The sequence below is a fragment of the Lissotriton vulgaris genome, chromosome 9, assembly GCF_964263255.1.
Source record: "Lissotriton vulgaris chromosome 9, aLisVul1.2, whole genome shotgun sequence".
In the NCBI taxonomy this organism is placed as follows: domain Eukaryota; kingdom Metazoa; phylum Chordata; class Amphibia; order Caudata; family Salamandridae; genus Lissotriton; species Lissotriton vulgaris.
Window position 1 is genome coordinate 666,914,188 of NC_141697.1, and position 12,276 is coordinate 666,926,463.

The window sequence follows — 12,276 nt, forward strand, 5'->3', positions numbered from 1 at the left end:
ATTAGGGGCCAGTCTGTGGTGTCTGCCGATCTGCCTGTTCACTGAAGGGCCAGAACAAGGTTTAAACCAAGTGCCTTAAGGTGTATAATTTAGAAGATCATTGCAAAGGTTAGAAGGACTCAGAAGAATGGGGAAAATCAGCCCTGTATCAGGGGACTGAAATCAAGCTCACTGGCCCCCTAAATCATCATAATGTGCTTGTGCATAAATCTGTATCATCACAATTGTCATCTCCTGGTGGTGGCATACTCTGGTCAGAGCCGGAATTGAAAAGCTGGTGGAGCACCTGAAGACAGTTCCATAGTAGAGGGGGTACTTTGTCAGAGTAAGACAGTACGGGAACCAGATGAGCAGAGTTAGTGTGCAGCCTAAACAGATTCAACTCTTTCGAGTACTCCACTGAGTCGGTGAAGAATCTTCCTCCGGTGCCGGTAATGTCGGGAAAGACATCGGCAAAAGAGGGACTGGCACAGGCCTTGGACCAAGAATGGAAGTCGGCACGGGTGTCAGTGCAGAAACTGAAGCAGGTTTCAGGAGCTCAGATGGCATCAAGGGCAAATCTGCCAGCAGTAACCGGAGCAGTGGCCACTGTGGATCCTTGCGGCCTGAAGAATGGCATGGTTTGAAACCTGTAGTTTTAGGAGGGGACATCGTCCCCTTGTACACTGGAATTCAAAACATCTTGTCAATGCAACAAAAAAGTGAGTGGATCCGCAAATAAAGGCATGAAAAGGAAGAAACTGACATTAGTGTGCTGGGGTGATGCTCATATGCAGCTCTGCTCCATCATTTCCATTCCAGAACGTGGCCAACTCAGAGTCGCACTGCACTACCTAGCGGCATGCAGGAGTACTGCTGTAAAAAAACCTCTGTATCTAGTCTGGCACCTGGGGAATATCCTAATGCTGGGAAATCTGGGCTTAGGCCTAGTAACCAACTAAGGGATCAAGGGATATTAATGCGACGCTGGACACGATTCTCCTCAAAGTCGCCGAAGTGCATGAAATTACAAAATCCACGAGGGAAGAAATCACGGCGGTACGACAGGACATTAAAGACACTAATACCAGGCTGTAGAATCAGCCAACTTGAAGATTCGGAGGTGAAGGTAACTAAATCCCTTAAAGAACTCTCAATCTCTACAACATCCATGTCACGACGCATCTCTGAGTTGGAAGATAGAAATCACAGAGGAAATTTACAAATTTTTGGTATTCCGGAGGGGGCAGAGGAAAAAGATGTCCCGGGTCGTATCTTACCTGGTCAGAGAGGTCCGAGGCCGATAGTGTGCAAACCTCTTCGGTATCAGCACGTGGAGCAAATTTTAGCATTCATGCGCAAGCACAACCACATATTATGGAAGACCAGCAAGGTATACATATCTCAGGACTATTGCAAAGAAACTGTCGACCTGAGGAACAATTTCCTAGCTCTACGCCTGCGTCTTCAATTGCTCAGCTACCAATATGGATTTGTGGGTCCTGCACGATTCCGGGTGACAATCAAAGGGGTGCCGCAGATATTTACTGATCCTTCGCATCTGAAGAAATTCCTGGACGGTCTTGCCGAAGCAGCTATGGACACAGCTAAGCCGACTACTTCTGATGACAGCAAATAACTTACTGACTTGATCTTTATCATTGCCTCAGGTTGCTATGTTAATTACTTTGTAGGTTCATTAAGGACTTGGTCGCTGAACTAATACCTGATCATTCGCATCGCCTGAGGTTTCAGATGTGGTCAGCGGTGTGGTAGGACACTACTTTCCTTATTAATATTCCGCTTAAGTGACCAAAGAAGCTATGTTGCAACCTACACGCTATGTACATGAGGGTCTTGGTTGCTGATCTATACCTGATCTATACCTGCTCTGCATCCAGCTGAATTCCACATGTCTATTCATCAAGGGGGTGGTCTGGTCTCAGTGCGGGTACCCAACATGGTTGACCAATACTTATCCAATTGATCCCACGGCAGGGGATGGTACTCTTGGGTCTTTCACCCGGTCTCGATGTACCTGGTGCACTTGTCGCGCATGTTGAAATGTTAAAAGTTAATGCTCACGAAACTAAATTCTCTCATGTTGGCCATATTGTCAAAAAAACGACCATTGTTCTACTAAGTCAGCGTTAAGGCTCCTTTAGTTAAGCTAAAACAAGTTCTACTACTCATATTACAGCACACTAGTTATTTTTTCACACCTTCATATGACAGTGGTAGGTGGATGTGTAGTACAGATGTATTGTTATAACAATTGCTTTATTATGTTCTTTCTAGGTGGCAAAATTGTGACAAATTCGCTAGTTTTGTACAATTACTCAGAATGATGATTCTAATCCATGTTCTGGAGGTTTTCATGTTGTGCGTATAACATGCTTCACTTCTGCTTGGAAGCAAAGAATGACACCACTTAAGCCACGGGGGAGGGAACCTGGTATGGCGGCTCCTCCTTGGTCGTCATGTTCTCAGTGTACTTTTGGGGTGGGGTGGGTGGTTTGGGATGTGGGTGGATTGGGGGGGGGTTCTTGTTTTCACTGCTATTTATTATTTTCTCTGTGTATCTGCTTCTATCACGTTGTCTATCCAAGTACCTAAGCAGCGCCTCTTTACAACTCAAAGCTCAGGACATTGTCCAGTATGTACTCATTCTTAGTAGCCTGTCCGCTATAGGGTATGCAAGTTCTGCCGACAAACTACACATGGTGATCCATACACTCTGTTTTGTCAAAAAAGTAACACACTATCCCATCACTTCCAATGATCCTGAATAAACAAACCTTAAAGATAGTGAAGGGTATCAATCACCCAATCAAAAAAAGGAAAATTTTACATTATCTACATAAACGAAAGGGTGATATTGTATTACTACAGGAAACTAAAATCGACTCACCCCAATTCAACGCTATGAAAAACAAATGGTACAGCGAGGCAATTGGGTCGGATGCTTTAGGAAAAAAGAACGGGGTTCTTACTTTAATAGCGAGGAAGCCAATATTGATGTCCTTCAGTGCACAGCCGATACAAAAGGCAGGTGGGTCTCCACGAAATTGTCCAAGGACAATATAGAGTTTTACGTGACTAACGTCTATGCCCCTAATAAAGATGATCCTGGGTTTTGGAAGGAACTCTGTACCCATATCGAAACAATACCAGACACTGCAACACATATCCTGGGGGGTGACCTCAATCTTCCCATGTACCCACTGTTAGATAGGGAGGGACTCCTGTTGCTCCTTCCGACCAAACAACTCGCACAAAGCACTACTCAATCTTTGCTCCCGCTTCAACTTAACTGATTCATGGAGGCTGTTAAACCCGTCTGCGAGAGATTATACCTTTTACTGCCCACCCCACGATTCTTACTCACGCATAGACTATTTACTCACCTCTGGCCACTCCATTGCCGATATTGTAGAAACTTCCATTGAGGCACGGGTTATCTCCAATCACTCATGCATCACGATGACTCTGGCACTGAACAACGTGGTCAAAAGACCCTCCCTATGGAGATTCAATGACGCAGTTTTGAAAAAGGAAGCGCACAGACTGACCATAGAATCAGCAATTAGTGAATATCTTTCCCACAACAAAAAGGGTGACACAACAGATCTGACAAGATGGGTGGCACTTAAAACAACACTGAGGGGAGTATTATTCAAAATTCGTACGGCCATCAATAGGGATGCCAATATCACTTTGGAGCAATTGGAAAAAGAAATCGCAGGGCTGAAGACAAAGCATATAGCTCTTAAGGATCCAATGACACTAAATGAGCTGATGAACAAAAAATACGACTATAATAAAATAATCAGCGAAAGGGTGGGTGTGTGGCTGCAACACCACAAGAACTTCAAGCTCTGTCACGCGAATACAGCGGTTAAGAGCCTTGCCTCTTACTTGAAATTCAAAATACAGAAGACGGTCATCAAAAACATAGTTGACAAACTAGGTACCCCTCACTCGGACCCTACCAAAATAGCGGACATATTTAAGGACTTCTATAGTGAACTATATAGCAGAAACCAAGAGATCAATGGCTCTAAAGTACAGACATATTTAGACAACTGTAAGCTTCCTTCTCTCTCTATGGAAGACCAGGTCGAGCTCAATAAGCCCATATCCTCTGAAGACATCCACCCTAGCCATTAAATCTCTTAAAACCGGGAAAGCGCCGAGGCCTGGCGGTTTCAGTGCCTCGTTCTACAAGAACTTCTCCCCTACATTGACAGAGCCTCTAAAAGACTTGTATGAGCACTTCAGCTCCTGTGGTCAGGCTCAAGGCACGCCAGCTGAAGCAATTATTGCGGTTCTCCCAAAAGAAGGGAAAGACCCAACGTCCCCGAAGAATTACAGGCCGATATCTTTAATCAACCTTGATTGTATGATCTACGCCATGATTCTGGCCAAAAGAATCCAGAAAGTTCTGCCGCAGCTTATACATCCATCCCAAGTGGGGTTCCTTAAAAACAGATTGTCCAGTGACAACACTAGAACATTAGCTCACATAATAGAAAAAGCAAATCTCACTTCATCCCCCACAGTGGCAGTAATATTAGACGCCGAAAAGGCCTTTGACAAAGTTTACTGGGCCTACCTAGAAGCTACTTTGCAGAAATTCAACCTGGGGTCCAACTATATTCGGATGGCAATGACATTATACTCTAACCCGTTGGCGAGGGTGAGAGCAGGAGGATGCCTGTCGGACCCGTTCGAATTGAAACAAGGGACGAGACAGGGTTGCCCCCTTTCTCCTTCTCTTTTTCTACTGGCAATTGAACCATTTCTCTACTCACTTCGAAATAATGAGCTAATTAAGGGTATCTGCTTTGGGGACCTCACTGTGAAGATTTCGGCTTATGCCGATGATGTCTTGGTAGTCTCGGAAAATGCAGGTCTAGCTATCCCGGCACTGATGTCCTCCATTGCGGAATTTGCTTAGGTCTCAGGCTACAAACTTAATAAGGACAAGACAGAGGTAAAATTACTTAACAACATAGGAGATAAGAGTGTGTTAGGGGACTCGGGATTATGCTGGCAACCAAAGAGCTTCAAGTATCTAGGAATTTGATTCGAAAAGGATTTAATTAGCACTCTGAAGCTAAATGAGCTTTCCCTCCATAAAAAAATCTCCTCCCTCCTGGATGGTTTGTCTCCAAAATTTCTGTCTTGGTGGGGGAGAGTGATAACTCTAAAAATGATGATTATGCCCCTCATCAATTACTTGATAAGTATGCTACCTATGCTACTCTCTGACGAGTTCCTCAACAAGACATACAAGCTTTGTAACACCTTTCTGTGGCAGGGGAAGAAACCGAGAATCTCTCTACGGAAACTCCAACTCTCAAAAGATAAAGGGGGATCGAACTTCCAAATTTCAGATGCTATCAGACAGCCTACTTATGCAAACAAGGGCAAACTGGTTCCTATCACTATAAGATTACACCCCGATCTGGACCCCAGTTGAAATGGCTAATCTCAAGAATCTTCCACTCTCTGCAATCATGTCCATGGACGCCACAGCATTTCCTCATTCCAAATATGTCTTCCTTAACACTAAATGAGCACTCCTTAACCTAGAGAGACATTGCAAAGTCAAAACCAAATTTTCTAAGTCCAACCTAACCTCGTTCGGGTTCAATTCGGCCTTTAAAGATGAAGGGAAATACCTCTACTGGGAAGAATGGTCTAAGAAGGGGCTGAACTTGTTGGAAGATATATATGACGGGCATTCTCCCCTAGCCTTTGTCGCACTACAGACACGATTTGGCCTCCAACCACTTGACTTCTATAAATTTCTGCACCTCAAAGCCCTTGTCTCTGCCAGAGCCATCGCACCACAAGAACCCACACTATGTAGCAAACTACGTCTTCTCTCGTCCTTAGGTCACATGGTATCAAAAATCTACAAAATTCTCTCCCCGTGCCTCAAAAAACCCATAGGAAGTGCAAACTAGATTGGGAGAACGAAACTAACTCCTCTACTATACAGTTTGATTGGGATAGGCTTCACCTCACTCCCTTCTCCAGCAAAATATCCCTGTTACTCTCCCAAACAAAATTCATGCTGATTAATAGGACATTTTGGACACCGGAGAAGCTTTTTAGACTTAAGCTTCATGACAACCCTCTATGCTGGAACTGCAACTCTCACGATGGCAACCTAGCCCACATGTTTTTCTATTGCCCGAAGCTACAGCAGTTCTGGAATAGAATCTTTAATTATATCCAACGAATATTCCAATTTAGACCGCCCCAAGAATTTGCATATGTCCTACTGGGAGCAATTGACCCGAGGTTGCAATCTGAACAGGATAGACTCCTTTTAGATCTCATGCTCACACTTGCATGCAAGGTAGTTTTAAATAAATGGAAAAGTGCCTCCGAGGTATCGTTCAAAATGTGGCAGGAATGGCTGAAGTCCCTGAGGGGTGCTGACAATGATGCCCTATACGCGTCACCATGGCGGAAACCTCATACAAGTTCAAGTTCAAGTTTATTATGATATCGGAACTCTTACGAGATCCACATAAAAGACATAAAATACATACAGTAAAATCTTTAAAATAAAATATCGACTGGTACATAGAATAAGAATACACAACACTTAGGGCATCAAAAATTACCAAATTAATAAAAATCCAGGAAACATTTGAAAAATGTGTACAGTTTAAAACAAAACATTTCATTAGGAGGATTGATCATAGCTGCACTAAAAGAAGGAGCAGACAAAATGTTCAATTGAAGGCAGATGGGTCTTAGCCATCTTCGCCTATAAGACATCAGGGCTGGACAAACAAAAATGACATGAGACAAATCTTGATCATACATATGACAAAAATCACAGACCGCTGAAGAGCCATGCCATCTGGATAAGAGCGATTTCAAAGGAAGTAAATCCTGTCTTACTAAAAACAGTAGGCGTCTAACGCCATGAGTAATGTTCCATTGAACGTATGGTTGAGCTTTCCTCAACAGACAGGAATCGATAACTGGGGTAATGCCCTTTTTCAGAATCCGAAGATCTCTATCCAGTCTAAACCCTAGTTCCCACGAGGAGGACTTCAAAAGGGTTTTTAACTGATAAGGTGACAAAGAGAATAAAACATCTTTATCCAGTTGTAATTGATCCACAGCATATCTAAAATTGTTTACGATTAATGAATAGTCATTAAAATTTCCCAACAACTCATTTTTTATAAGATGTCTTAAGGTACTAGGCTCGCTCCTTGCAAGGCTGACAACCCAGCGCACGATTCCCGCTAGACCTTGGACCCAGCTACTACGTAAGCCGAATTCCTGTCTAAAGACAGCAGTTGAACTAGCTGTGATGACAGATACTAGGCTACGTAAAATTTTTCCTTCCGAGGAATTTAAGAAGCTCCAATTGTTTACATCAATTAACTCTATTCCATAGAGTAGGGAGGCAGGAACTTTTGCTCGAAATACATCTAATAATATCGAAAAATGCCTTCTACCTGTAGCCTTATACAAGGATACCAAACTCTTTCCCTGAACAATAGCTTTCCGGGAATTGTTGGCTATATGGGCTTTTTCACCTAAATTACTCATAACAATTTTACCAAGGAAGGAATAAGATTTCACTGTTTCCAATTTTTGACCCCCTACTACCCAAGGAAAGTTCGGATATTTAGGTTTCTTCCTACCCGACATGCACATCACTTTGCTTTTTGCAATATTTATCAACAAAAAATGGTTTCCAGCATATTCATATAAAGCCTGCAGGCGATTATTCAGACCCTTAGGAGTTAGGTCAAGAATCAAAATATCATCAGCATACATGAGGCATACAATTGGAGAGCCCCCCAAAATCGGGGCAATACCTGAACATGCTGAGAGAGCCAGAGGTAAATCAACTGTATAAAGAGAAAATAGTAGAGGGGCCAATAGGCAACCCTGTTTTAACCCGTTGGATGTGGGAATTATTCTAGATAAACCTCTTTCACCGCCTAGCAGCACTCTGCACCAGGTGTCCGAATAGAGGGCGCAAACTAATTTGATAAGAAAGGGAGGCATCCCTAAATCGATTAACTTTCTCCACAGCAATGTTCTGTCCACTTTATCGAAAGCTGTGGAGAAATCGATGAACGCGCCATAAACATGCCCTCCACGGACTTTCACATAGTTTTCTGTTATAACCTGAAGTGCAGTCAAGTTATCTAACGTTCCGTGCTTTTGCCTAAAACCAGTTTGTTCAAAAGGTAAAATTTTGGCCTTAGTTACCCAATCATTGATTAAGGTGAGAATAAATTTTGCAAAGACCTTGCCGGTGGCATCAAGCAAAGCAATTTGACGGTAATTTTGTGGTAGGTCTCTTGCCCCTTTTTTATATAAAGGGACAAGAATACTCCCTTTCCAGGATGGGGGGACAATTCTGCTAGCAAAGCAAGATTTAAACACAGGATAAAGAATTTTGCTCCATAATTCGCTCTGTTGTTTTAGCACAGAGATGGGAACCTCGTCAGGACCCATCGCACCGGAAGAGCGCATGCTCTTAATGGCTAATTCAATTTCCTTTTCGGTCGGGAATCATACACGCAAGAGTCATCATAAGTTACATCATTTTTCCGTTGCAGATTATTATTACTGTACAGATTCTCAATATAATGAACCCAGATCTGCTCATCAATGGCAATTGGCGTAGAACTAACTCTAGTGCCGCAACCTTTGCCAATTAATGACCAGAATGTCTTAGCTTGGCCCTTATATGAGGCTTCCCGGAGTTGGATCCAAACGGAATCCTCCTTATCTCTTTTTAAACTGGCCTTCAGCCTTGCCCTCCTTCTTTTTAGTAATGCTAATTTCTGATGGGCTTCCTGACATACAAAACTCTGGAGCTCACTTGATTCAAGGGAGACATGCTACGACCCGCCTTAGGCCAGTATGGGATACTATCCACTGTTTCACACCGTGTTTTGATCTACTAATAGTATAGCAATGGATTGCATGAGTTGGACAATTGGATGTTGTTATGGGCACGTCTATGATATTCTGTTACGCTGCTGCTGCGTACTGTAATCTATATTCCTCCTCTTTTCTTTTTCTTTCTTTCTCCTTTATCTACCTCTTCTTTCCTCATCTTATACCACATTGGTGTATTAGGAGTATGGAACCATATAGGGAAATTATCTGACGTGTACCTATTGTGTATATCGTATGCCCACATGATGTGAACCGGACAGATTATCGTCTGAATACAACCTCTGTATCCAATCGTGTATTGTTTTCTGTCTCTTTCTCGTTTATTTTGTATTGATTTTGTATGCCTTTAAACCCTTAATAAAAAAGATTTGAAATAACAAAAAAGAAGTATCCATCAGAAGGACATATTCTGCTTTGCAATTGGATACCAGCTGTCTTGAAGTGTCTTTAATCGTTCAATTGTTGCTACTGTAGGAACTTTAAAAATAAAATGGAGGAAGAAAACTTTCACCCACATATTTCTAAAAGCAGGCAAAATGTTCAGATGAAAACAGGCACAGTAATCAGAAAAACATGCAGGATCGGAGAAGAACCTATGCCTTTCCGCTTTACTCAGGGACCAACCTGTAATGGTATGGTGTCAGTACAATGAGATGTGGTAGGAATCAATGCCCTTATTTTCTTTTTATATAAATTGGCGCTACTCACCATTACTCCATCACTCAGCCAATTTCTAACTTGTTCTTGCCTCTATTGGGACCTACTGAGCTGCTTTTATGAGCTTCCTGTTTGGAAATCCTTTGGTGAAGTCGAAATAGAACAAGCAGTTCTCTGCTTGATCTTACTCAACAGCAATCTGATATTACTCCCTCAGTATATTGAAAGACAAGGGAAGAGGGTGTGACAAATTAGATGAAAAGGGAGACAAAGGCAGAGAGAGAAAGAGAGAGATGGTGAACAATAGAGAGAGAGAGAAGAAGGAAGAAAAGATTAAATAAATGATACATGGATAAAGAAGAGGAACAATGGAAGGTATTAAATGTTCTCACCTGTACACAAGAGCCAGTATGTTTAGCATGGTGGCTACATCAGGGTGGTTGTGGCCAGAGCTCTTTTCCAGATCTTCCAGAGCCTGTTTGCACAGTGGCACTGCCACCTCATAGCGGCCCTGTGAGGCATACTGGATCACCAGGTTGTGCAGGGTACGCAAACGTGCTGGGATCTCATAGCCTCCCTGCTGGGATGCAGAGAAGGCGCTGCTCATCTGAGGGGTCTCTGTGGAGAGAGGTTATGATTTAAATGTGAGGACACATAGTGTAGGGAGAAAACATTTTTTTTTTTTTTTTAAACCTTTATTAGTTGCGTTCAGCACAAAAAAACATGACAGTGACAGCATCTGCAATTCATTACAACGAAAATCGTGGTACATTCCAGAGAGAGGAAGCAGCTTCACTCGGTCAAGTACATCACAGGTACAGCTTCATATGTACATCAAAGAGACACCAGTATACAAGGATCCACCCCCCCATTACAGTCTCGGGTGTAAGGCGGATGACCCCCACCACCCCTTCGCTTACAGGCATGAGGACCTGCCATCAGGGGCGGCGCCGCCACCACCCACCAATCCTCAATCGTCCGTGATCTGTCCAGTCAGCAGGCTATGCCATTACGTGCAGCTTTTGTACCACCCGCACGGTGAGCGTGTGCACCCCTGCCAAGCAGCGCAACCAACGCCTAGTGTAGGGACATGCAGGACCCACCATAGAGCGAAGCCGCGCTCATCGCTCCCCTTCGCAAGTGTCACCTACATCCACGAGTATGTGTGGCCAACAGTGCGTGCGCCGACTATCACAATCCCAAGATTCGGATGAGTAAGAGAGGTCCCCTCCTAAAACAGTGTCACCAGGCCTACGAGTGTTCCCAGCCCCCTCAATATCAGTCCGAAACAATTATCACGACTACCCAATGCAATGCAGGTGGTGTAAATTACCTCTAACCATGTGTGAAGTAGTATGGTGAATGCGGTAAGCAGCAACCTACACGCTCACTGGCTCGGGACCGGTTCGTCATCTCCAGAGGAATCGCTGTGCGTCGCCTGAGACAGCCAGTACACTTGTAAGGGGGACCAAAAATCGCTAGGCGCGCATCGGGCGGGTAACAGTTCCGCGTAAACGCCATGCTGGTCCTGGCAGTATGTGAGGTCGTCGAGCCAGTCCTTAAATTTTGGTGCTCTCCCTCTCCCCCACCTGCAAGCTATCCTCCGCTTAGCGAGGAGCAGCGCAATGTCGACAAATTGGCGGTCCGGTTTGGGCACTTGCTTGGTATACCCCAGTAGCATCACTATTGGCTCCATTGGTAGTGGGCCAGCAATCATTATCTGGAGTGCGGCGTGTACCTGTTCCCAATAAGTCTGTATGGCTCCACATTCCCAGGCCAGATGAAGGAAGTCCGCGCCAGTCGCCCGGCACCTAGCACACCTATCATCCTCCGAGAGATGAAACCGAAGTTTCCTGACTGGGGTATAATAATAGCGTTGCACAAACTTATAGTGAATAATTTTCAACCGACAGCTGGAGGAAATCCTAGCCGTGACTGCGCAGCAATAGCTCCATTGCTCATCCGTAAGTGCAGATGGCAGTTCAGAGTCCCAGTTAGTCCGGGCTTTCGGCAGTATCACTGGGCGTTGCCCACGTATAGCGGCGTATAGTTTCGACACTAAGTGCTTGCCATCGGAGACGAGCATGACATGCAATGGCAGTACCGTCCCAGGTTCTTCCGGGAAGTTGGGGAGTATTTCGCGCATACCCTGCCGGAGCCTGATATAATAAAACACCTCCATGGGCGTCGGAGGAGTAGTTTGGAACAGCTGTTCCTTGGTACGGAACGTTCCGTCCTGAAATAGGTCTCCCCAGGTATGAAGGGGTATGCGTTTACACATGGACCGAAATCCGTTTTCCGTTAAAAGGGAAAGTTTCGGGTGATATGCAAGGGGCAGTGCCGGGGAATAGAGCATGGGGGCGTCCAGCAGTTTAGTTACTCTCCGCCAGGCATCAATAGTGCAGGTGACGGTGGTAGCGGGCGTCTCAACATCCCCGATCAGTCCCATCAGCATGCCCTTGAGCGGGAGCGGATGAACGATCCAGTCCTCAGCAGCGACCTGTGGCATAAAGGGAGCGGGGTTAACCCAGTGGTAGGAGTGTTGAGCCTGAGCGCTGAGATAGTATAATTCCATGTCGGGCACATCGAATCCGCCCCTATCGTATGGCTGCGTTAAGACCCTCCAGCTAAGGCGTGGTTGCTTACCACCCCAGAAAAGGCGCAGTAGCTCAGAGCGGA

At 44.5% G+C, this 12,276-nt stretch overlaps 1 protein-coding gene across 2 annotated transcripts in view; it reads right to left on the reverse strand.

Moving 5' to 3' along the window:
* KLC3 (kinesin light chain 3) overlaps nt 1-12,276 on the reverse strand; it is an 819,433-nt gene that overhangs the window by 333,305 nt on the left and 473,852 nt on the right. For both annotated transcript variants that reach the window (XM_086938378.1, XM_086938377.1), the window contains exon 5: nt 9,990-10,215. In XM_086938378.1, coding sequence (XP_086794504.1) covers nt 9,990-10,215 — 226 coding nt within the window. The remainder of the gene's footprint in view (nt 1-9,989; nt 10,216-12,276) is intronic.